Source organism: Hypomesus transpacificus, chromosome 11 (genome assembly GCF_021917145.1).
Source record: "Hypomesus transpacificus isolate Combined female chromosome 11, fHypTra1, whole genome shotgun sequence".
NCBI lineage: Eukaryota > Metazoa > Chordata > Actinopteri > Osmeriformes > Osmeridae > Hypomesus > Hypomesus transpacificus.
In genome coordinates, this window is record NC_061070.1 from 16913237 (window position 1) to 16939591 (window position 26355).

General features: G+C 48.2%; 3 protein-coding genes across 7 annotated transcripts; 1 reads left to right on the top strand and 2 right to left on the bottom strand.

The window, feature by feature from the left end:
• Positions 1-1037: 1037 nt before the first annotated feature.
• On the bottom strand, positions 1038-13283 carry LOC124473710 (ubiquitin thioesterase Zranb1-like). Of its 2 annotated transcripts, none has more exons than XM_047029344.1 (10): positions 13085-13283; positions 10257-11303; positions 6857-7044; positions 5849-6002; positions 4671-4742; positions 3765-3963; positions 3386-3506; positions 2735-2864; positions 1607-1836; positions 1038-1342 (listed from the first exon to the last, which is right to left on the bottom strand). In XM_047029344.1, the coding sequence occupies exons 2-10, from the start codon at positions 11209-11211 to the stop codon at positions 1124-1126; spliced, it is 2268 nt and encodes a 755-aa protein (XP_046885300.1). In that variant the 5' UTR covers positions 11212-11303; positions 13085-13283; the 3' UTR covers positions 1038-1123. The 2 variants fall into 2 exon arrangements, with proteins under 2 accessions (XP_046885300.1, XP_046885299.1); XM_047029343.1 differs by having other exon boundaries at positions 12957-13283.
• Positions 13284-16126: 2843 nt separating this feature from the next.
• Positions 16127-21658, bottom strand: abraxas2 (abraxas 2, BRISC complex subunit). Its single transcript, XM_047030260.1, has 9 exons — positions 21498-21658; positions 20544-20634; positions 20344-20380; positions 19961-20027; positions 19677-19867; positions 19144-19266; positions 18376-18460; positions 18099-18216; positions 16127-17834 (listed from the first exon to the last, which is right to left on the bottom strand). Exons 1-9 carry the CDS (start codon positions 21567-21569, stop codon positions 17251-17253), a joined length of 1368 nt encoding a protein of 455 aa, XP_046886216.1. The 5' UTR covers positions 21570-21658; the 3' UTR covers positions 16127-17250.
• On the top strand, positions 21639-26355 carry eef1akmt2 (EEF1A lysine methyltransferase 2). Of its 4 annotated transcripts, none has more exons than XM_047030262.1 (6): positions 21639-21784; positions 21954-22019; positions 22434-22548; positions 22771-22878; positions 25268-25391; positions 26012-26355. In XM_047030262.1, the coding sequence occupies exons 1-6, from the start codon at positions 21738-21740 to the stop codon at positions 26107-26109; spliced, it is 558 nt and encodes a 185-aa protein (XP_046886218.1). In that variant the 5' UTR covers positions 21639-21737; the 3' UTR covers positions 26110-26355. The 4 variants fall into 4 exon arrangements, with proteins under 4 accessions (XP_046886218.1, XP_046886219.1, XP_046886220.1 ...); XM_047030263.1 differs by having other exon boundaries at positions 21651-21784; positions 21954-22009; positions 25175-25391; XM_047030261.1 differs by having other exon boundaries at positions 21699-21784; positions 25175-25391.

The following is a 26355-nucleotide window of genomic DNA, read 5'->3' on the forward strand; positions in this document are numbered from 1 at the left end:
ACCTGAAAAGGAGGTTCCTTTTCAAAGCTTCATAAATGACCTTTATTTGAGCGTTATATTTATATATAAATTTGTATTCTCCATAAATGTGCAGTGCTTAGTATTAACAATTACATTTGTAGTACACAATCTCACTGGTAGTCTACTGGGTCCACTGACCCAAAGTGTGATATTGGCTTTATCCCTGCCCATCAAAAAAACAAGCCAATTCTATGTTAGCTGGAAAAACATCAAAAGGACAGTCATTTTGAAGTGTGCTTAAAGTCAGTGCCCATTATAAACTGTTATAAAGATATTTTGCGTTAAACTGATGCTGGTATATTTCCTTATACTTCTTTTTGTTGTTGTTGAACAACCACATGCATTACATTTATGGATAAAGATTTTACATTTGAGAATAAAACAAAAACACAAAAATCAATAAAGATCATTAGCATTCGTAAACTAGGATCCTTTAATTTCCATTATCCTCAGTTAGTTTTTGCAGCAGTGGAGTCCTTTTTATCAGCCTCAGGTTTCAGTCTCAGTTTTGTATGGGTATTGTGTGAGTGTGTGTGTTTATGTGGGCCTACAGTTGATCTACCGGGGGGTAGAGGCAGGGGGGTAGAGGCAGGGGGGTAGAGGCAGGGGGGTGGAGGCAGGGGGGTAGAGGCAGGGGGGTGGAGGCAGGGGGGTAGAGGCAGGGGAGTAGAGGCAGGGGGGTAGAGGCAGGGGGGTGGAGGCAGGGGGGTAGAGGCAGGGGGGTGGAGGCCCGGGGGGGTGGAGGCCTGTGGTTCCCTGCCCTCCTGAAGGCATTCACAGTTTGTCCGTGTCAGGAAAAGGAAAACTAACCCTCAAACTAACCCCCCTACGGAGAGCAGCCCTGCAGAGAGCAGCCCTACGGAGAGCAGCCCTACGGAGAGCAGCCCTACGGAGAGCAGCCCTACGGAGAGCAGCCCTGCGGAGAGCAGCCCTACGGAGAGCAGCCCTGCAGAGAGCAGCCCTGCAGAGAGCAGCCCTGCAGAGAGCAGCCCTGCAGAGAGCAGCCCTGCGGAGAGCAGCCCTGCGGAGAGCAGCCCTGCAGAGAGCAGCCCTACGGAGAGCAGCCCTGCTCCGTGGTCTCTCCCTCCTCGTCCCCCGCCCGTCACTCATCCTCGTCCTCCTCGTCCTCCTCGCCGTCGGAGAGCGAGGCACACGGCCGGATGGTCCTGTATCCGTCCAGCCACTTCTCCACCATCTGGGTGACCAGGGGGTGGTTCCTCCGGCGCGAGCTCTTCTGCATGGCCACCAGCACGCCGCCCTCCGTCACGCAGCAGTCCAGCCACTCCCTCAGCAGCCTCTCCTGCTGCTCCTCGTTCCCCATCTGCAGACAACAGGAACACGGGCGGGGCTCACGCAAGCTAGCGGACGTAGCAGAGCTCTTAACATTCTGCACATTTTACTGAGTGTGCGAGGGCCTTTTTTGTGCGTTTGACGTGGGCTCGTACTGCGCAGAAATGCGTGAATATAAAATGAAATGACAAGAGCAATACTATTGGGTCCGTCAGAATGGGTCAGACCAATTAGAATACAGATAAGAGCTCATGAATATTCACGAAACCGTGGCACACCAAGCCCCACCCCTTACCTCCTGCGCTGAGAGGAAGTGGACGTGGAGCAGCTTCCTGTCGCTGTCCACCAGGGGCAGGAAGGTGACGGTGACGTCGTCGTCGGTGTTGAGGTTGGCGCCCGCGCCGCGATTGTCGAAGCCGTCGTTCTCCATGGCGACCAGGGCTGAGAAGTGACCCCGTGTGTAACCCAGGGCGATGGGGCTCTTCCAGCAGAAGCTCTGCTCCCACAGGAGGGGCAGGTACACACCTGGACGGAGGAGAGAGAGAGTGGTCTGAGACCAGGCCTCCAGCTGGGGGATGACAGAGCTAGGGTCTCTCTCTCTCCCCCCCCTCTCCTCCAGAGTACTCCTTCTCTACCAGCAGACCAGGCCACCAGTTGGGGGATGACAGAGCTAGAGTCTCTCTCTCTCTCCCCTCTCCTCCAGAGTACTCCTTCTCTACCAGCACTCACACTGTAAACCCCCCTCCCTCTGGCTGACATGGGTCTGGGCAGCCCTGGCTCCGCACGCAAACATCTCTCTCACGCACAAACACACAGGCAAATTAAAGCCAGACTGCTTCTATTACAGACCACAGTGGCCTGCCCTCCACCCTCATTGGATACATGCTGGGTTTATTTTCTCTCTACCCCACCCCCTACTGCACCCTCCTCCCCCATAGCTGCCGTGTGTTCCTGGAGAACAGGCCGTCCCGTTCCCCTGCACACAGGCACGCCTAACCCTCCAGGGGGGAGGGGGGGGGAGGGTTAGGGTTACGGGATTACCAGGTCAGCACGCTGGTTCCTCTTCAACTGCTACCGCATTGCGGAGCCTTCTGGAACAGGGCTGGGACTACCCTCCGACCCCCCACCCCCCTCCCAGACACCGAGCCCCAGATGGGAGCTGACTACGGGGTGTTTACACGGGGACGCTGGTCTGATGGGCTCTGAGGGGAGGGGGAGAGCTGTGTGCGGCATGCAGACACGCACGCGCTTCCCTCCTCACAACAGTAGGATGTTGCTAGACCCAGACAGCAGTCTCTTCACATAGCAGCCCAGCGCTAACACTCTCAAGCACACGATCAAAACAAACGTCTCGTAAAAGACCACGACCGCGCACGGCGGTGGCAGCTGTGAGTCAGCGAGGCAGCGAGGCGGCGAGGCTCACCTTGGAAGCGGGTGTAGCCCAGGGTCTCTCCTCGGAAGCTTTTATAGTACTTGACTCCGTAGACGATGATGGGCCTGCGGAGGATGTGAGCCAGCACAAAGATGTGCGTCTGCTCCAGGCTGGCTCCAGGCTGGGGACAGAGGAGTACAGGGAGAAGAAGTGACTATCACGGAGAGATGACAGAGGTGGCATCTCTCACAGGGTGGAGCTGTGTGTGGAACTGTGAGAGGTGCACAAGGCTGGTATGGCGCACTGGCAGCTGAAAGTATGTTAGGGAAAACGAGATGAACGTTAACATCAACAGGATACTTATTTTTTTGTGGTGTAGAAGAACAAGAATGTGTCTTGCAGCAGAGAAATAAGCCAGTCGCACACATGTGCCTGATAAAAGGTGTCCCTCAGGATGCTCTGCTGTACTTGCTGTCTGTGCCGGATACACCCCGGATCAGAGGAGACGAGCTGCATAATTCATGTGGTGTTACTGCAAGACTGCTGATATAGGATAATACTACTTCCTGCTGGAGGAGACAGTGTCTTAATGAATCAAAGTGTAAGTGTGTGGTGTGTGTTTCTGGCTGGTTAGGGACAGGATGTGTGTGTGTGTGTACCTGGCTGGTTAGGGACAGGATGTGTGTGTGTGTGTGTGTTTACCTGGCTGGCCAGAGACAGGATGAAGGCCCAGTCCTCCTGCCACTGTTCCTCCCTTAGGGAGAAGTGGAGCCCAAAGCTCTGGGAGTACCACGACTCCCACTCCTTCCAGCGAGTGTAGAACCTGGAGCACACACACACTTCAGATGTTGCCTCTAAGATTAAATGGGCTGTAAATTGCCTTCAGCCCCAAGACCCCTAAGAGCTGCTAGCTGACAAGTCATTAACTATGGCTGAACTTCATTCCCAGCTCCCAGCCTCCAGCTCCCAGCCTCCAGCTCCCAGCCTCCAGCTCCCAGCCTCCAGCTCCCAGCCTCCAGCTCCCAGCCTCCAGCTCCCAGCCTCCAGCTCCCAGCCTCCAGCTCCCAGCCTCCAGCCTCACCAGTGGGAGCAGTCGTGCAGGCTGTCGTGGAGGGTCTTGCGGAGGACCGAGTCCTTGTCGTAGATGCCCCAGGTGGCCTGCAGGACCGAGTCCAGCAGACAGTCCCCGGCCGTGCGGTTCCACAGCGCGTACAGCCGGCTGTCCAGACGAGTGCCCAGCTCCAGGGACCAGTTGATGATGGGAGACTCCTCCTCCAGCTCTGGGGACGGAGGGACCAGGGACACCAGAGTCACACACACACCACCAGACAGGTCACCAGCAAGACACAGCCCTGTACCTGACCTGCACACACACACAACCATGACCAGGCTCCCACGCATAGCACACACCCTCACTGAGATGCAGACGATGTGGTCAAGACACCTAGCAAAATGTGAGTGTGGGTAGAATAATGTGTGTGTGTGTGTGTGTGTGTGTGTGTGTGTGTGTGTGTGGTGGGGGGGGGGTCAGGGTGGAAGTCGTCATCCAGTGAGGGATCAGAGAAACCCTAAAACTCAATTAGCCTGATTAGCCCCCCCCCCCCCCCCACACACACACACACACACACACACACACACACACACACACACACACACACACACACACACACACACACACACACACACACACACACACACACACACACACACACACACACACACACACACACACTCCCTTTCCCACACACACACACACGCACACTAGAACACACACACTCCCTTTCTCAAACACAAGTCTGCAGTTGGCCAAGAAAGCTGGTGGTAATACAACTACAGAGTCAGGCATCTTGTATAGTATATGAGGGGAAAACAATCAAAGGTCTGCCAACTGCAGTGGGGTGATCTCCTGAGCTCCACCTGCCTTGTGTCTGCAGGGTCCTACCACCTGCTCCAGCCCCACAGCCCGCTGTGACACGGCCGTGTTTACCTTTCTGGACGTCCCTGTCGAGCACTTCGTCAAACAGTTTCTCCTGAACCGGCGGGGGAAGGTCTTCGATGTCTGCAGACAGAAACACAACAACCGGGGTTCAGAAACACAACAACTGGGGTTCAGAAACACAACAACAGGGGTTCAGAAACACAACAACCGGGGTTCAGAAACACAACAACCGGGGTCAGAAACAAGTTCAAGGGAACCTTGAGGGATTGCTCGTCATGCTGCTGTGAAAATGGTCAGGTTTTTTAATAACTACAGAGACGAAGTTCAGAGCTAAAGGCAGGGGGTCACGGTGTCTCACCCTTGATGTGAACACAGTGGAAAGAACTGTTAGTTGGTGAGATTAAGTTTAATGACAGCAGGGCTGCAGGTCTCAATCCCGTCTACTCAAACTGCATACCAACACGACCAGCCAAACAAGACTGTTCAGACATGTTCTCTGTCGAGGTTTGTTTCAGTTTTTTCTTTTTTTTCCTTTTGTATTTTGTATTCCTCCACACAATGACTAGACCTCCTTGGTGTGCTCGGAGCGCCTGACAACAGAAGCGGCCATTCTTCTGGCTCCACAAGCGACTGCATTGACTTTGTGTTTCAGAACAGAATGGCTTCTATGCTGGCCAGGAGCCAAGGTCCGCACAGCTCCAAAATACTCCACATTCTGGACCTTAAGGATTACCAGACCAGCAGCCCAAGACCGTGCCACGACGGCTAACTCTCATGGTGGAATGCAGTTCAAACAGCGCTCGCTACCAAGACCTTGGCAGACACGACTACTATTCTTGCTTTGGACAAGAAGCACAGTTGGCAAGATGGAGTGAAATGACCCCAAACATGGAGCCAGAGAGTGTTGAGCTGCGAGCTGGCGGGAAACAACCAGACCATGATGTTTCATCCTCTCCCAACATGTCTGCCACAGGCAATTTCATTATAAAACAAACAAGGGTTTTATTCGTAAACTATGCAAGGCAAATACTCAAAAAGGTTCCCTCCTACAACTCAGGAGATGGGATACAGCTGTTATGGTTTTGGGCTTAGCAAACTAGAACATCTGTACTAGACTAGACTACCTGAAGGGGGGGTCTAGATAACTTAACAGTAGACGTCAGATTGTAAGGATCTAAAACAGCCAGCAGCCTCCTACTCCTCCTCCACCCATTCCTCCTCCTCACCTGCGGGCAGGGTGAAGGTAACCAGGTCAGTGAGGAAGAAGCAGGTGAAGTCTCCCTTGCGCTGGTGCAGCGATGCGGCCACCTCCCTGCGGATCTGCTCCGTCAGCTCTGGACACACCATGGCAGGGATGCACTTAGCGGCCTGCTGCGACACCTGCAAACACACACCAGCCTTCTCACTTCCTGCAAACACACACCAGCCTTCTCACTTCCTGCAAACACGCACCAGCCTTCTCACTTCCTGCAAACACACACCAGCATTCTCACTTCCTGCACGACCTTGTCACACCGGCTGCATCATCGGTTACGTTTAAAGTCGAATCAGGGCTTTCGTGATGCTGGGAGGGTGGGAGGAGGATTGGGGAGATAGTAGCCCTGAGGGAGAAATGGCCGGTTTATTCAAAGGACAGACAGGATAGTCTCTCTCTTTATTTCTCTCTCCATCTCTTTCTCTTTATCTTTCTCTCGTTATATCTCTCTCTCTTTATCTCTCTCTCTGACCAGGGGATAAGAGAGCAGGAAGCATCCAGATAATCTGGGATCACACATGCACAGCTGACAAGCTCCAGACCTCCTGCACGCTCCGACAGGCGCATGCACCCAGCCCAGCCCACCTCCAGCACTCCCCTTCCCAGAGGGCCATGCTGGTGGACTACGGCCCGGTTCAGGGAGTTTGCTAATCTGTCAGGGAACGTAGGAGCACTCTGCAGTCACAGATAGGCCCTGACGTACGGGGCTAGCATGCTAACCTGCTGCAGAGAGGAAACCCCGTCACCAGAACTCTGATGTGAAACACGGGTTTGAGGGTTGACACACGTCTAGGGCCACCCTGAGGGAAGCTGAGAGTTTGGGCCTGATTCCAAACGCCTTCCCTCTCTTCTATTCCCATGAGCCCTTAATAACCACCAAGCACTGGCATCCTGGCAACGGTCTTCCGACCTGGAAGAGGTTATGAAAGGGGAGAGGGGCTCCCCAGTTGGCCCAGCAGGGCTGGGAATGGGCCCTGACCTCTGTGAGCAGCACAGCCAGCATGTCTTGTCTCTGGAAGCGGATGGCCAGGTGCACCAGGGTGAAGCCGTCGTCGAACGCAGACGGCCGGTTCAGCAGACGCACCTCGTCTGACTTGAGCTGCCGGGCGATGTCGCCTCCGGACGACTTGTACGCCTCCACCGCTGCCAGGTCGCCCTCCACCACACCTGAGAGGGAGAGAGACATAGAAAAGAGACAGAGAGAGAGAGAGACAGAGACAGAGACAGAGACAGAGAGAGAGAGAGAGAGAGAAAGAGAGGGAGACAAAGAGAGAGAGAGAGAGAGAGACAAAGAGAGAGAGAGAGAAAGAGAGAGACAAAGAGAGAGACAGAGAGAGAGACAGAGAGAGACAGAGAAGAGATAGTGAGATAGAAAAGTGAGATAGAAAAGAGACAGAGAGAAGAGATGGATTGAGAAGAGATAATGAAACACATAAGAAAACACTACACCTGATTTGATCCATTACAGAATTAACCCCTACTCACATACATTTTCACTACATCTAGGCCAAGGTCAATGACAAGGGCACATGGTGTCTCATGTACTATACTGTTGGCTGTTTGCTAGAATCAAACATCAGACTGACTTTTGCCAAAGCTGGTCGTGTTTGGGAAATGAAACAAGTGAAACATTGCAGGGTGATGAACGTGGTGCGGAGAGTGAAGGTGGGACAGCAGAGCAAGAAAACTACTACGGGGTTCACAACATTCTGTTGATATTTCTGGAATTTCCCACGCAGGCATTACACAACATTGCACCCTGCTGAGATACTGTTCTATTAAGGACCGCACACAACGCCTAGTAACAGCCTCTGATCCAGGCACAGGGGGGTTCAGACCTAGGGAGAGGAAGGAGGGAACACCAGGAGAGGGACTGGGAGGACTGGACCGTGCCATGCAGAGCTGTCCAGTGATTGGTGAGGAGAGGAAGGTGGGAGGAGCTACATGGTGGGATCTCCACCATTTGACACAACAGCCAATCAAAGTGGGCGTGCCTTACTCTCAACTCTGTCCTCATGGTCTCCTCCAGAAACTAATGCTATCTAAACATCGCAGCGGAAATATATTTGTGGACATAGGCAGGGTGAAATGGGAGTGGAGGGGTTGTGTGTGTGTGTGTGTATGTGCAAATTACCAAAAGATTTGAATAAGAGACACAGTGCTTCCCCCCCCCCCCAACACAAATCATTCCCTACATACACCTTCAGGCAATGATTAACCATTAGTTATTATGAGGGACACCAAAGGTCAAGTTAAGTGGTCCCTTGCCGTCTCTCTCTCCCTCCTCGATGGACAACATTCACCCAATGGAGAGAGTAAAAGAGCACTATTTTGTGAGGAAGCCAGGTCCCCCCCCCCCACAGCAGCAGTGACTGATCGTCAGCAGGGGAAGCAGGAAGCCACACCCTCCTATCGTCTGTCAGGGATGAACCTGCTGCCGGGACACATATGGAGGCAGCAACCTCGCCAACCTCCCGCCTCGGCCAGGGAGCAGGCACTGTGGAGCAGGCGCTGTGGAGCAGGCGCTGTGGAGCAGGCGCTGTGGAGCAGGCGCTGTGGAGCAGGCGCTGTGGAGCAGGCGCTGTGGAGCAGGCGCTGTGGAGCAGGCGCTGTGGAGCAGGCGCTGTGGAGCAGGCGCTGTGGAGCAGGCGCTGTGGAGCAGGCGCTGTGGAGCAGGCGCTGTGGAGCAGGCGCTGTGGAGCAGGCGCTGTGGAGCAGGCGCTGTGGAGCAGGCGCTGTGGAGCAGGCGCTGTGGAGCAGGCACTGTGGAGCAGGCACTGTGGAGCTGCGTCACAGGAGATCCCAGTGTTTTGACACATTTCCAGCTGGCGATGCCGACTGTTCACAGGCTGCAGCCACACCAGCCCCAATCTGGGACAACAACACAAGCATAAGGAGGACACTACTCCAGAAACGAGAGGGCAAAACGCCAGTCATCAAGTGAACTTGATAACCAACCTGAGATGGCCTCTAAAATATAAATTGGATTGGGAATGAGGCATGCGCTGGAGAACAGAATAACGCAGAGGGGATCAATTGTAGAGGGATGTTAGATAACACTAACACACTGTTCAATGACAGTCATTCCAAGGCTTGAGAGATAACTATTGTGGTGCAAAGCCTACTCTCTCAGGTTTAACATGGGATTGAAAGGGTAGCCGGGTTCAAAAGAAGAGTTTTTGTTAGTAAACATGCACATGAAGCACATGTAACCTGACAACAGCTGAGCGTACATAACAGGACCTGCAGACTGCACCGTGAAGGTCAGATACTCCAGATTCAATCCAAGCACTTGTTTATTTTTGACTTGTGCGGAGCCAGTAGGTTATTTTTAGTGCTTGTGGTCCTTCAAGCAGCCGGGGCAGGCTGAGTCCTGCTGGGCCTACCGTTCACTAGCTCAGGGTCTGTCCTGGCTGTGCTAGCGTGCGAAGGAAAACAAAGACAGCCAAACAAGCTACAATTCCACACAGGAGGAGGTCTTAACCGCTCTAAAAGGAGAGGAGATAATCCAAGTGTGTGTCCTTTGCATTGGCGCTGCAGGAAATAGGTTGAATCAAGTCGCCAGAGGAGGGAGGCAGAACCAGAGGGAACCCTAGAGGGATGGAATCCTACAGGGAACCCTGAATGTCACCCAGACTAGGTCCGGCGTCTAGAGAGACGCTCGCTCTAACCACAGAGAAAGCACGTTCTCTGCTGCTGATGAATCATTTTGAGAGGCACACACACACACACACACACACACACACACACACACACACACACACACACACACACACACACACACACACACACACACACACACACACACACACACACACACACACACACACACACACACACACACACACACACACACACACACACACACACACACACACACACACACACACACACACACACACGAGCGGGGGAGAGCCGGCTCTATTGCTCAGCCTGCTAGACCGTCCGTGACAGGGCTGGTGGGGATTCTGCTCAGCCCAGCACACCAGACTGATCTGTCAGGGGAGGAAGAGCCGGCAGGAGGAGGAGGAAGGGGGGGGACCAGAGGAGGGAGTCCGTAGGAGGGTGAGTGGCGTAGGAGGAAAAGTGTGGAGAGAGAGAGGAGGTGGACAGCAGGGGAGGGAGGCAGGGGAAGTAAACAGACAGATGTAAAAAGAGACCAGAGGCATGAAGCTAGGCAGAAGCTCCCCACTGTTCAACCCACTCCTCTTCCTCCTCCTCTTCCAACCCTGCTGAACTACATAACGCAGTAGGCGGCTGTACCAGCACACTGCTTGATATATTAGGAGGAGGTTTAATGTTTGGATTTGTCTTGGCCACATGCAGTTGTACTATGACAACCATCTCCACAAGCAACCAAATCAGAGGAGCATCCTCACCTGCACAGGCGTTGAGAAACAGCCAGTCAGTCCTCCTCATCCTGTTCTTGATCTGCTTCAGCTTTTTAAAGTCCACCTCCAGGTCTTCCTGGCTCCCGCCCGCCCCCTGCGCCAGCTCGATCCTCTGGAAGTCCATCTTGACCTCCGCGTCCCTCCTCGACGTCAGAGGAGACCTTCTCTGGCCGCCGCTGCAGCCCACCACCACCCCCCCTCCGAGCCCCCCGCTTCCCCCCCCGACCACCCCCCCCCTGCGGTTGTCCCTGTCCTGCTCGTTGAGTATGGAGGGGGGGGGCTGACTCTCGGGGTCCGTGGCCAGTTCGATTGGCTCCGCCAGGCCGTTGGGCGGCCTGGGGTGGTCACACACCACGCACTTGAGTGTTTTGGGCCAGTTCTCGTACGTACAGGCAGCACAGGTCCAGTGCTGGGCGTGAGTGTTGAGCCGGTTGCGGTCATTGTACTCCTCGCAGGGGTCCGTGGGCGAGGAGGGGGCGGCGGGCCGGCACCCTGTGCCTGAGGTCTGGGGTGATTCTGTGGGGCTGCGGGGCTGCAGGGGGCGCCCCTGGTGGAGGTGGTGCTGCTGCTGCCCTGGCTGGCGTTGACACGAGCACTGGGTGCAGCGGATGGCTCGGGGCCAGTTCAGGTAGGTGCACATGTGGCAAGACCACTTGCTGGGTGTCTCCGGGGCGTCTGAGATGCGGACCCGGGGACGGGCGCTAGAGTCTGGGCAGATGAGGAGGCTGGAGCCCCCCTGGGGAGGGCTGTTGCTCTGGCTCAGACTCGGAGGGTCCCACTGCTGGAGCCCGGCGTCCAGGCTGGGGATGTTTTTGAAAGGCTCCTCCGTGATGATGGTGCTCCTGCTGGGCCTCTGGGCACGGCACATGGTACACTTGATAGCTGAGGGCCAGTTCTCGTACGTGCAGTAGTCACAGGCCCACTTGGCGCCCAGCTCAGTCATGGTCGCTCTGCTCCACCGCGGGGGGAGGCAGCTGCTCGGAGGCACTCAGGTCGACAGGCAGGCTCTGGGAGATCACACAGGCAAGCAGGATGCTGGAGGGACACACAGGTCAACACGGTCAGGTGGTGTCTTTCAAACTGCCCACACACAGACAAATATATAGGCCTAGCCTACATGCAACCATTATCTATAGTACACTGACATGTACAGGAGTGAATCATATTTTGTCATGAAAAAGGGGTGACCAAGGCAGGGGAGCGTTTTTTCTTCTAGTTCACATTTAAATTCTAAAAGCAAAAAGACATACCAGGCTGAAGGAAAAACAAGTCTTTCACATGATTACAACTTCAGAGGATCCACATAGCGCTCTAGCATTACACAGCTGGGCAAAGTAGGGCGAGCAGGCCAGAACAAGGCAAATTTGCAAATGCGGGTTGAACTTGATTTGGTAAAATTGAGGATCTCCTCTGCTTCAGAGTGAAACCCTTAAGGTGCAAAGCGCTGCCAGCACATCCGACTTTTTAAAATAGTTTTCATGTCTACATACATGCATGAAGTGTAAACAGTTCCGGAGACGTCCTGCAAAAGTGCCCTCACTTCAAATCTGTCCTGAAGTTCAAGTAGCCAGACACAAAGGTGGACAAAAACAACCATGCCTCGCACAAACTTGACTAAAGAACTAACAGTTCCTGTAAAGTTGCACGCCATTGCAGACTGCAATTAGATACGCCAACGGAAACAGTGTATGGGCGTAATTATTAACAATAACAAAATGCCTGAGAAATGATTTCTAAAAACCAAACCTGTATGTCAGCGGCTTAGCTGCAACTTCATATATGATCACAAGAAAAAGTAGTGACTGCTACATTTTACATCAGCAAAACGCATAGCAGTTCTATTTTACCTGCCATCTTGATCCAGATAAAATGTCTAAACGTCTGTTTTACCAAATGTGTTAAACAAAGGTTAATCAATCAGTCGGTTAAAGTCTTTAGTCGGGCGAAAAATCCAACTAAAAAGCTAGCTTGCTATCTGACTTTCTTTGACGACCCAGGACAATGCGTATACTGTAAACGAGCTTCCTTGCAACGTCGTTTTAATCTAGGTGGAGGTTTTTTGTTGTGTTGCTTACTTTCAATCAGAAAGCTGGATAAGGCCTACGGAATACATACGTATTTCAGCACTTTCAGCTAGTGTGCTAACTCTAGTCAACTATTACCAACTACCACATGCATGCTGAGAGCTAGTTAGTGCCGTGGTTGTCTACCAACTGGGCAAAGGCGTCACTAGCTTGTAGGTAGCTAGGGTGCAACTAGCCAAACCTCCCAGTGTGGAAACCATAGATATGCTGGAAACTAGTGGTGCAGGATAGTCTGAATTAATTTCCCAACCGACTACGCTTACAAATAATAAAGTTTGTCGACCGAGTAATCTTGCAAAATTCAAACATTCCCGTAATACCTGATTTGCGTGGCGGCTATTAACACCTAGCTAGCCAAACAGTTTTATCAAGCCAGGCAACAATGTCAATGAATGCAAGCTAACTACAGTACCCTCCGCCAGCTTGTACATTCGCTACTGTTACGTTAGCTAGCTAATGCACATGAATTAAATCTAAATAACACACAAGTCTCACTACAAGAAAACTCCCCCCCCTTTTTTCAATCTGTAATGTTTGTAGTCTTATGTATGTTTCAGACAATGGAAACCATTTGCAGGGTGGCGTAAGTACAAAAGTGCTGTACCTTTTCCTGTGTTTACACTCCTCTTCAAGGCGATACCACAACAAACCGAGCTTCACAGTCCTAACAAGACTCCGGCTTCCCCAGTCTAATCCCACACCGTGTGTCCCGCGGCCAACAAGTTTATTTACCTAGAAGCCGCATATTTAGGTTTTTGCGCCCCGTTCGTTCGGAGCGTCGATATCCACATACTAAAAAAACGGACTCCCGTCCCTCTGCCGTCTGTTTAGGGCTTTAAATAATTTTAATCCCCATTTCCAACCGCCGATGAGACGGTCTTTAATGGCGACGTAGAGAAAAAAATACAGAGGCAGGACGATTTACCACCTGGATATGCCGAACAGGCTGATTGGTCTAGCGCCTCTGTATTCCTCAAACTGACCTATAAGATTGTACTTCTTTATTTTGCGAATCTTTATAAAGTACGTTGTCAAATGTCTGTCTCAAATTTCTGAATGCTACAATATCCTAATTCATTGAATCGTCTTTATTAAATTGCAGCCACACTATAATTATTAGTATTATATTATCATATTTCGCTCATCTTTCTCGCTCGCTAGTAATGGGAGCTAAAATGGTGATGTCATCGTTTGAGAAATACTGCAGCATGCTGTACTGATAAAAATGATTGTTTTCATGGATCTCTTCATACAATTATGGCAGTTCAGATAAGAGGGCCCCTAAACTAGTGTTGTTAATAACCTGAACCGTGGTATAATAATTTGACCCTCATATTTTAAAGTAAATATATTATGTGGATGCTACTACTGCATATTGTGAGAGGCTGGACTGTTTATTTGTTTACATCGCAGCCCCTCCTACCGCCAAATGACGTATTACTGCACAACCATACTAGGTTACCTCGATTTATCGCCTTTGAAACAAACCCTTTGACGTTGTGGGTAGTGGTTTCAAGCACAGATTGCACATATCGGTATAATATCGTGTATTATTATGTACTATTATTTATATATTTTAAATAATGCGTGATTCTGCACATTTTGCTAAATGTATCACCAGTGTCAATGTTTTGGATAACGGTCTTAAAAATAAAAAAAATCTGTAGGTTAAACAATCGCACAAAGCCTACAGACTATTATTGTGCACAGTTTGGTGTCCTAACATTTACACATTTAATTTTCTCCCAGTTAGGTTGGATTCCTGGGCATGCACACAGCAAGGTGTGTGACACTCAAATGCATCATGTTCAGTCATAAGTATTTTGACTTCTTTATTTGTTCATTACTTAAATAACGGTTTCCCACTAAAACCAGCTATTTAAACATAAGGTTCTTGGTTTACATTGAGTACAAATTACACAGCACCACCACCAGAGCATGTTTCTTTATCATCCCCCAGTTTATAGGATCATAAATCGTAAATTGTCGCCCAACAAGATTGGTTATCTATCATGTCCAACCCATTAGACATATATAGTAAACTGAGGTGGGAAGTGTGATTAAACTGTGCTTCAGGGAGGCAGGATAGGAAGTCAGGTCGCAGGTGTCGCCTGCCAGCTTTCTACTTGTGTCGAGAGGCAGATGAATATTACCAGGTGAGAGTTCTCTCAAGTTACTTCATCCAATAGTCACTGTATCCTCTCTTCTAAAACACCCCACAGGGGGCCCAGTCCACCCCACAGGGGGCCCCAGTCCACCCCTCCTCACCAGCCACATCCTCCCTAACTGAGATGCTCATAAATAAGTGCTATGTTTGCAACCCCCCCCCCACACACACACTCTCTACTGTACATTCAATATTGATTAAGTAACCCTAACACTTATTTCAGTGCTCCAAAAGAAGAGCCTATTGATTTCACACACAACTTTGTCATTATTAACATTTTGTGATGAATAATTTGAATAACATTTTAAGTACCAGTCCTCAAATGATTAAGGGACATGATGCGACCAATAAAGACAATGAAAGCTAAATGATCGCAGGACAGAAACTGTGATTGGCTGTGGGGAAAAGGAAGTACTTAAGAGCTTCCTTCCAAGCTGATAGTCAAATCCAAACAGTAAAATGATCAGACTTCCAAACAAACTGATGAGTATAAAATGCTTAGTGTCTTCTAGTTTCAATATGCACATCTATCCACATAGATGCAACTGTCTCCTGCTATCTGCACCCAGTCACTCTCACAAAGCCTGCACGGGATCACTTCTTACATTTCACTGGCCCCTATCTACACGAATGGTCGCACATCCCCTTCTAAGACAGCGTAGCGGCCAGGCCTTACCATGCAAGAGGCTCCTTCAATAACAACTGCAAATGATGACAGGGTTTAAAGTTTACAACTGTAGAAGAGAGAGAGCCAGGAGATGTGCGGAGGTGTAGAGGGAGGGTGAGCGATCTAGGAACAACCAGAGAAGTAGATGCAAAGAGCTGGGTCACATTGTGGGATGATCATAGATGGTGACTAATCCCAGTCGGCGGCCTAATTACAACCCTAGCAGTCTGTTGTGTTTTGTTTGCAGTCATGGTGGGGCATACACTGTGGCTACGTGAATGGAAGGCACTGGGTACTGAACAGAAGAGCTGTTATCACAACATTTAGGTCCTCACACAAACATTCTAATCAGCTCTGAGTACATTTAGTTTGTAATAGGGTTTGACCACAGAGGAAGGCAGATGGCTCTTTGCAATGTTTCCAGCAAAACACTCACACACACTCACACACACTCACACACACTCACACACACTCACACACACTCACACACACTCACACACACTCACACACACTCACACACACTCACACACACTCACACTCACACACACTCACACACACTCACACAGATACGCACACGCACACGCACACACAGACGCACACACACACACACACTCACACAGACACACACCCTAGACATCACAGGGCCGTGAAAGGACAAAAACTCTACCATCACAATCTGATACCATGTCTGCCATACAATTCTCACCCTCCAGTGTGCCATTTGTGGTTTCCCCTTAAAGCATTTGCAAAGACAAAAGAAACGTGATGTTTATACGTGGAGGGACACACAAACACACACCTCAGGAAGAGAGTGGCACGCAATGCAGAACCCAGTCACCTTAAGACGCTATGACCCTGTTATCCTCTGGTAGTTATCAGTCAGTAGTCATGGAGACAACGTTTACATGCTAAGAAGAGAGGTGGAAAAAGCAGACAAGTGTGCAGACGGATGTACAGTTTCTTATTTAGTGGTAGCTTTCAGAGAGGCAGCAGCAGTTAAGGGATCTTTAGCATCTGGTTAGTAAAACTCCAGTAAGGTTTGTTTGCCCTGTGAACCCTGTTACAACGCAAAACAAGCTGATTAAGCTCTGTTCGGGTGGTCAAGGTAGCACAACATGACAGCATTGGTTAAGCACAACAAAGAAATCTGCTAAAGTTGTTAAGTGCAGCAAAGCGCATACAATTTCAGTGTAATTCAAGAACAATGAGGCATTGACATCTATGTCAATGAAGTGACATTAATTATTGTTACTTTAACAAAAGAGGATTATAGTAAGCACCCATTATAGTGGCCACGTGAAATTTTCGTTTGTAATCTATATTTTTTGTGATCTAAATAGGCAACCGCTCAAGTCATAAAATACAAACTATTGATTGTTTAAGGAAAGGAAAACCTAACATTTGAAAGGCCAAACAGCGAGTCAGAACCTTGCAGACTGAATAAACCATTTTACACATAAATCTATTTTCTTTGTAATAATCAAATTGCAAAACAAAACAAAACAAAAGATTACCATTCCCCTGTCTCACTAAAATGAATAGTTTGAAGGCCACAGAGCATTTTTCCCTTTGCTTTTCTTAAATAAATTGTTTAAAAAAAGGCAAAAATAGTGCAAGAGGTAATGGTATAAGTGGATGCTCAGAGTTGGAGATGCAGTGAGTGTGCAGCGTGATCCAGAGAGAGTTCTGTCTGCAGGGACAAGGGTGGCCCACTAGTCAGTAGAAATTCGGTGACGTCCTCCCTTGCTTGCTGAAACATTCACATCCACTAGGGCAACCCCTCCGTTCCAGGACAAAAAGGTCCCAACTCCCCCCCCCCCCCCCCCCCATCAGACAGACAGTTGGGACTGCACAGGCTGGAAACTTCCCCCTCAAGGTGGCGATCAAACTGGGACAAACAAATGAACCAAACGGAACCCCACCTGTGCATGCCTTTTGTTTTCAGGGCTGGTGCTTCCTTTCATATATATATATATTTATATATATAAAGATGTCTATTGTTGATACCCAGCTCTCCTGTTGAGTCCTGTGTGTCACCCACAGCACCACCCTGTGGCTTTGCATCTATGAGGTCTGTGAGCTGGGGGCGTGGCCGTCCGGGCTGGGGGCGAGGCCGTCCGGGCCGGGGGCGTGGCCGTCCGGGCTGAGGGCAGCGGGGCGACCCTGCACCAACACGCCTGTAGGAACCGGCGCCTCGCTCACCAGGTTCTCGTACTCGCTACTGTCCTCATCCTCTTCGTCCTCATCCTCTTCATCTTCCTGCCCTGCAGCTTGTCTGTCCAGAGAGTCGGAGCTGGAACCGTCTCCGTTGCCCAGGTAAGGGGTGCTGGGGCTGGGACCAGGGCTGGGGCCTACGCTCAGGCCCATGCCCATGGCCAGACCCAGGGGTCCGGGGGTGGGGTGCCCTGGGGAGCCCACAGCCTGGGGCCTGGGCAGCAGCGCAGCACTGGTGGGAGAGGAGGAAGGCAGCAGCAGCGAGTTGACCTGGGAGGAGAGGTCTGTGTAGGCAGGAGGGTTGCTGGAGGTACCAGGTCTCTCTGGGGCAGAGGGCGTGTGGAAGGCCACCCGGGAGAGGAGGGGTGTGTCTGGGGGCTCCGTGTTCTCCTCCGGGCCCGGACGGGCCTCCGCGTTCTGGGCCTCCTGGATTCCTAAAGGGCAAACGGGGAACATTTTAAAACTGGGACTGCATTTATAAAGCGCATTTTAACATCACACCCAAAGCTTTATGCATTTGCGTCTCATTCACACACCAGCAGGGCTGGCACTGGCCTGCCCACCAGGAGCACCTTGAGGCTCAGTGTCCTGCTCAGGGACACTTCAACACATGCCACAGCCGCCCCACGAAACACGGGGTTCCACAGTTCCAAACAGCTGAGGTGAGACTGAACACGGTGTTTGTTACACTTCCTTACTTCTCTCTTCCTCTGCCGTCTTTCTTTTCCTGAGAGCGATTTGTTGTTTGAGTTTGTTCACTTCCTCCTGGCATTTCTCCTTCACACGTTCACTCTGTTCAACCTCTGCACACACAGCCTAGAAACATGAGAACATTCAAATTAAAATAAATTTCTTTTGGGGGGAGCAGCCATCTTTCCCTCAAAAACAACATTCTACAGTATGTAGAGCTATATCTATACTTCCATTATTTTACCTTATGTAAAAAAACACAATGTGAAAGACATACGATCTCACCTGCACTTTATCTTGTAGTGCACTGTAGACCTGGAATATTGTTCTGATATCCTTCATTACACCGTCCTTGTCAAAGAATTCAGCTCTGCAAATCAGATGAAGGTGTGAAGTAAGTTTCAGAGCACATGAACAAAGACAACCACAAGCCGTGACTCACTCATGCTCTTATCCTGCACCATGGCAACAGAGTGGCGGAGAGAGCTGAACTGTTGTCAAGGCAGCATATTCGGTTTCCCCAGCGGGCCTCTGACCACACTGAGCTCCGTCAGTGTCTGCTGTATTAGCAGAGAGCAGTGAGCTCAGCAGGACTTCCTGGAGAGGATGAATCCCTCAGTTTGAGGACTATCCCACAGCACACAGCGCTAAGCCCCGGTGAGAGTGACACCCAATACCTTCAGATAGACACACTTAGAGACTTGCATGCACATGCATAGAGATAGTCTTCTGACCTATCACAGGGAGAGTAGTGACTGTGTGGGATCATTGACAGTATTCATCGATCTCTGAGCATTTGAGGGAGCCCTAAAATGTATATTCATTAGAAGACATACCCCCCACATTTCACCAGAAAACGATGTAAAGGAGCAGGATGATGCTAAAATAACATTTCCTAAAGAAAGTCTCCACCCCTTCACCACCCCCTCTCCTGAAAGAGTCCCTTAACCATGCTCTGTGATGACCCTGTAGGAGCCCCTTACCCATGCTCTGTGATGACCCTGTAGGAGCCCCTTACCCATGCTCTGTGATGACCCTGTAGGAGACCCTTACCCATGCTCTTTGATGACCTTGGCATAGTTGAGTGAGGTGTTGGGCACAGAGGAGACTTTGTACTCCTGCTGGCTGGTGTTGCCCAGGTTGGGGATGCTGAGAGTCACCTTTTGGTTGTACCTGCTGGATGGGAACTCAAGGTTAGCCTAGCCTAGCATCTCATAGACTGAGCACTGGAAGTGCACATTTAGCAGTTAGCGTGTACGTAGCGTTGCCTGTATCCTCTCCTTGGGAGAATCAGCACAAATTATTTGTGTTACTGCATTAAGGTGTCCTCTGTGTGTGAGGCAGGGGTGTGTGAGGCAGGGGTGTGTGAGGCAGGGGTGTGTGAGGCAGGGTGTGTCCCACCCATTTCAGTCTGCAGATTTCAAACAGCAGATCCCCCCACCACCACCCCCAATAACAGCTACATCCCCAGTTATATAAAAAAGAAAAACTGTCACACCCATACTTAAAAACAAACCTACCCCTTATGTACTGCACACGTGAGATTCTACACCTTTATTTATGGAGAAAAAACAAAACAAATGTACCTGCTGTTGGGCCTGAACAGGACGTACTCCAGGGCGTGTGTGGAGCAGTTGGCTGTGGAGATGAAGCTGAAGAGGAGGAAGACGAGGTCCGGCACGCCGAGGAGCCGGGTCAGCTGCTTGTGGAGGATCTGTTCCCTGAACGACATCTGCAGCTGCGTGTTCTTCCTGAACCGGTACCAGCCCATGACATTCTGTTCCAGAACAGGAAGTCGTGGTTAAAAGGTTACCGGGCGAAGAGCGTCGTTAAGGAACCCCCATGTTCTACTTTGGAAGAGAATACTTACTTTTCGTCTACCTTTGAGTATTCTATTGAGACTTTCCTCGTTGACTTTGCCCGCGAAGTCATAAAAGCTGGAGAGAAATGCAATCAAGTGTGTGTGAGAACAAAGCCACATGGCACTCGTGTTTGTGATCTTAACTAGCCTGAGCTAGAGAGATTTAGACCTCATACTTAGTGGTGGGAGAGAGCCATCTACTGTTCAATGACAATACAAACAATCATTTGTTTTAGATGCAAGGCATCTGGTAACAAACCACATATCAATCTCATTTTATAGATGGGGATGTCAATGGACAAATAATTAATGAGTATTTTTACAATATTAAGCCTGTTAGCACTGACTAATGTCTGGGCTGTGTCAAAAAGGTGACAAGAACTAAAACCAACCTAAATAGTTGTGCACAAGGTTCATGATTATGGATTTCTGTGAAGGAAAGAGAACATTTGGTATCAATATCACAGCTTTCCCTGCGGACCAATTATAGCTGCTGTGACATAACGACACCTGTCCGTCTAGTTTGACAGAATTACAAAGACATTTAGTAAGCGAAAATCTACCACAAAAGGCTGATTGATGGAGGTCTTACCTACGACTTGGAGAAGCTCTGCACTGCTGATCTGTGTGTCACTAATATTAACAGTTTCCTCTTGTCTGACTTCACCTAAAAGGAAGCCCTCCTGCAAAAAGATAAAACAGAAACATTCAAATTAATTTAACTAAACAGGCTTGAGTAATGTTGACATGATGCACATAATGTTTGTTGTAAGATCAAGTAACACGTTTCAGGATATAATAAGTCTTGAACTTCTCGACAATGTACTAGAAAAAGATCGGGTCATATGACCAATGTACAAGGACACAGGTGCCTGCTTTGGTATGCAAAGAATGCGGAAAAGCACTGCAAGCCAGCCAACGTTATCAAAAACACCTTCAAATAAATCCGTGCACAACTACTGTACTGTATACCTAACAGCTAGCTTTAGCTGGCTAATAATACACTGGCAGCACCATTCGACTCACTTTTCTGAAAATAATTCGCTAATTGACAAAACTATGTGCTTGTCTACCTAAGTAGCTCGGTAGAAAATGCTAACTAGTTCGCTAACAGAGCCCCAGTTTGACAGGTTTTTAAATCCCTGTTGAGGATAGCTTGCTAGCAGTACTGTACAGTAGCAGCACTGGCAGGGTAATCGAATGCCCAGCCACCAGCCAACTTGGTGGTTAAAATCAACTGACCTCGATGACACAGCGCCGACACTACCTACTAAACAAAAGGCTCAGTATTCATACGAACTATGGGTAGCTAGCTAGCAAATAGTTTTGTTAAAAGATCATACAACAGCGAGCTTGCTTTACCAAAATGTTAGCTATATTATCACGGAAGTCAGTTGACAGCTATTTGAGCTAACTTAGCGCTAGGCTAGCTAATAGCAACAGGAAGACAGTGAGATCCCTCAACTGAATATCTGCCAAAGACACCACTGTAATCACAAGTGTGCTCACTATCTCGTTACTAAGTACACGCATTTTTGGTACTTACGTGATCTGAGTTGCTGTTAGCACTGTGATAACACACAGAGCTAAAAGTATAACCCGAAATGGATGCCGCCATGATGGAAACATCACCATCTACAGTCTCCCAGTACCCCCTGCGGTCGTCAACGTCAAACTACTGAGCGTCATGCACACGCTGAAGTTCCGGTAGGAGCAAGATGAACAGAAACGCATTTTGAAGTGTACAACATTGACTGCATGCGAATACTCTATATTTATCAGAAGTATGGAGTCCGAAGATTTTAAACCCTCAAAGCTGGGAACAAAGGAATAGTGAGTGTGCTAGCCAAATTCTACTTTGATAACAAGTTCGATCTGGACTACTCAAGCAGAATAGCTGGTTGTGTAGCGTAGCCTATACTGAAAATAATGCTGTGCTTGAAGAAAACAGATGGAAAAAAAACATTTATCCAATGTGGTGTCGCGTCCCGTTTTATTCCAGCTGGGATGATGCATATGAAAGAGAGTTGCAGACGTTCAAAGACATTGGAGACGTGGGTGAGATATGGTAAAGATCATAGATAAGGGATTTTATATGGAAGCCAATCAGTGACATCATATTCTGAATTTTAAGACGTTAAATACTTAATATTGATATTTAAACACCACCGAATTTGTTGGTTTTTAGTGCACCTCTTTAAAACTGAAATATTAATTTAAATAACTGTAAAATATATCATCAAAAAATGTAAGGTTCGGAAATTCCGGTTGCTCAAATTGAACAGTAAAATTGGGTTCCAACATTCATATTCAAACTTCACTTTTAAAGAGATGAATTCAAAACCACAAATTCGGTGGTGTTTGAATTTCAATAGTAAGTATTCAATGCCATTTTTTTATTCAAAATATTATATTACTGATTTGCCTCCACAATTTTACTGCACCATTCTTGCCATGATTGACACATTTTGTCCTCTGTCAGGTTTGGTGAAGAAAGCATGACCCGTGTTCTTCGGTGGATAGACAGGGAAAATATACCAGAAAATGCGGCCATTCTTGATATTGGCACAGGGAATGGTATCCTTTTAGTTGAATTGGTAGGAATAATAAATGAAACACTTAATGTAATGTTGTTGTGTAACTAGGCAAAATACGTGCTATTAAAATGTACTTTACTTATAGGTTACAAACGATTACACTTTGTAACACTGAAACTGTAGCGATAGGACTTTTACTAGTTTATTTTTACGAGTACTGATAAAGATGTTGCTTCTACTAATACACCACCAACATGATACATTTGTTTTTCTTTTTTCTAGGCAAAACAGGGATTCACAAATCTCACCGGAATCGATTATTCCACAGCTTCAGTAGAACTTGCCAAGCGAGTACTGCAGACTCAAGATATCAATAATGTGACCATTAAGGTTGGTCTTTGTCACTTGTTAAGTGTTTTTGGTTAGGATGTAGTTTACTGGTATTATAGTAAAATAAATACCATACAGTACAACACTTAGGTCTACATAAGTGCACTGATCAATTATAGTAAAACTGTAAAACCTGCAACTTGGTGATTTGAAAGCGAAGCCGGCCAATGTAGTTTTTGAATCGGGGCAGACTGAGACTGTGGAGGAAGGTAACAGGTGGTGGCACTATTGGGCTGTGCAATGTTGAACGGTCTTCCAAAGAATTATGTTTAAAAGACCATGTTTTACGCATGCTTCATAAAAGCTTTAGTCACGGCCACCAAGTATTTATTCTGAATTGGAAATTATGATTGGAATCATGTATGGTATGACACAATACAAACTACTATAACATTTCATAACTTAACATTGCGTAAAATAGTGTACTGTAATGCTGAACGAATAAATGTAGGCTACATGTGCACAGCTTTAATCAAAACATTTCCACAGTAGTTATATGCATCCACATCAACGCTACCCTGCTCCATCCCAGTGTATATGCTAGTGCTTTCAATTGCTTGGAACCCAAGACCACAGACAAACACTGCCATTCATGGTGAGGTCTACATGAAGTCCCTCAGACAAACTAGCCTTCAGCTAACAAGCAGGTATCGTGTGTAGCTCGGGGCTCTCGCCAGGAGAGGAAACTCCATGTATAGCCGGTAAGGCAGAGGGGAAGCACAGGGGGATTAAAGGGAATGAAAGTCTGCCTGCCATGTGGATATCACCACCTTATGCCCAAGCGAGCTGACAGGATTTAACACATCTGCAGAAAAAGTAGAATATTATACTATTTCTGTGGATGAATTCCAAGGCTTTTCTCTCCCGTCCGCACGAATATTCACACATGTAAACATGCTACCTGTAAAACTTCTTCATAGAGGTGCGCGCTGTTCTCTGGCAGAGTGCTTGCTGTTGAAGTAAATATTGACCCAAGTGTAGATTCAGGGGATGTGTGTGTGTGTGTGTGTATCAGATGTTAAACTGGCATCATGGTTCATACTACCAAAGACACAAGAAAACTGTGTTTAAAGAAGGGAGAGAGAGACTCACAGACAGAGAGAGAGAGAGAGAGAGAGAGAGAGAGAGAGAGAGAGAGAGAGAGAGAGAGAGAGAGAGAGAGAGAGAGAGAGAGAGAGAGAGAGAGAGAGAGAGAGAGAGAGAGAGAGAGAGAGAGAGAGAGAGAGAGAGAGAGAGAGAAAGAGACAGGCTTTTGGTGTGAGAGAGAAGCCTTGGCCACATCTGAATGGTTTCCTACTAACATTCAGTCTGAGGATTCATCTCTGTTCAGAGGGAGCCAATCCCACACTCTTTCATCATTTTGGCAAACCGTTTTCCACTTTCTGACAGCTCACCCTCCAACTGGAGAATGTGACACTGAGTTCAGTGTTATTGCATGGGAAAACTCAATCAGAAATCCTGGATCATACACCATATGCATATGCTGCACATTTTCAGTCGTTTTCTTATCTGATCCCTCATGTCACTCCCCATGACGAACCTGCACTTCATTGGTGGCTGTTTGTTTTGCTCTTCTAGTCAGAAGTGGATAAATTAAGCAATAAGCCCCAAGAGGCCGTGATTTACGCTGATTTTAGAACAGGTAAGGGGAGTTGTTAGGCACGACGCGAAGCGGAGTGCCGAAAACCCCCTTACCTTTTCTAAAATCAGCGTAAACCACGGACTTGTGGGGCTTATTGCTTTTCTAAAACTGTTACTACAAATATTTGATATGGTTTCATCAATAAAAACAATTAGAAACAAAATAGTTTAATAATAAACCGTAATTCTTCCGCTACTGCAAAGTATAGTTCCTACATAAATCGTTGCCACGCAACAGCCAGATGGACATCTTTGCCGTCTTTTTTCAATTTGAAATATTCGATGCGCAGTAATATGGAATGTTAAAGAATGTTATGAGGACAACCTCTGAGGTTATACTGGATTTTACAACGGCATGGAACACGATATAGCCAATCACAATGATGGATGGGAACAACCAGTTTTAGAAAGAGAGTTTTGAATTGCTGCTCCTCCAGCCTCCTTACAGCTCAGTCTGACTTGAGGTGTGACCCTCGTTCTGTCTGTGATGTGGAATTGAAACCTTATTTTGACCCTGTTGTAGATCACGTGATCAGCTGTGAGTGAAATTGGGCTTCCTACATTAGTCGAAGAACATGACTTAGTGGGAGGGAAACTTTAAACCCCCTAGAGGAACACTAATAAACTGTTAATTGTCTGCTCTGTCGATATCCAGGAGGTGGATTTCTTAAGCTGCTCAGGGGAGCTGAGTGGTTTCGACCTATGCATCGATAAAGGCACTTTTGATGCCATCAGTCTGAACCCACAGGACACAGAGGAGGGCAAAGCGGGCTACATCCAGGCCCTGAGAGAAGCACTGAAGAACCAGGGGCTTTTCTCCATCACTTCCTGTAACTGGACAAAGGAGCAGCTTCTACAAATGTTCAGTGAAGGTAAAGGAGTGTAGGTTGTCCGGGTGTAGGTTGGGAGTTTTCTGACGAAAGCGACTTGTCAGTAACGTGATGAAGACGGTCTTGTCAGAGCATTCAAGAAGTAACAATGGCAGCCTTGTAAAGCTGAGAATCAGGGGTTTGGTTTTTAGAGCTGTAGGCGTTGCTGTGGGGAAAGGGTGGCTCATCTGACGCAATGACAACCAGTCATTACTGGCTGCAAATGCTACAAACCTACCAGTCAACTTTGTATTCTTCCTGTCAAACATAATAGGATGAATGGTGTCAGCCAGGATTCGTTAAACAGGATCTTGAGGTTCCACAGCACCCAGTATTTTTACACTAAAAAAACATTTAGTCTAGAAGACATGGTACTGAGATATGACCAGTTGTGCAGAGAGACAACTACACACTTGGCCTTTGCCCCCTGTGTGTAGAATTTGTGTTTTTGTCTTTCATTCTCATTGGCTTGTTCTGCCACTCTGTATACAACTTTCTTATATTTAATGTGCCTTTTCAAAAAAGGTGAGAATTCTAGTGTTTACTTCTGTTTCGTTGGAGCATTATTACGACATATTACAGGGAGAGCTTGTTTTAACCTCTTCCCTTTCTGTCTTTTGTAGGGTTTGAGTTTGTTCAGGAACTACCCACACCCAGCTACCAGTTTGGTGGTAGAACAGGCAACAATGTGACAGCGGTCATCTTCAAACGACTACACTGACGCAAACCTACAGATACTTTTGTAGTAAATTAATTTTCCATTGTTTCTTCGGTAGAGTCATGAATGTTTATGAAATATTCTAATAATTGTCAAAATAGTAGTATTTTTTTTTTTTTTACATTTTCCAGAATTCTCCATTGACTGTGTTTTTATGATGAGATCCTTGAATTCCTTATTATGCAAATACATTTCTCTGGACTTGCCAACACACAACTTAAAGGGTTTTAAAGATCGAGTATACTGCCA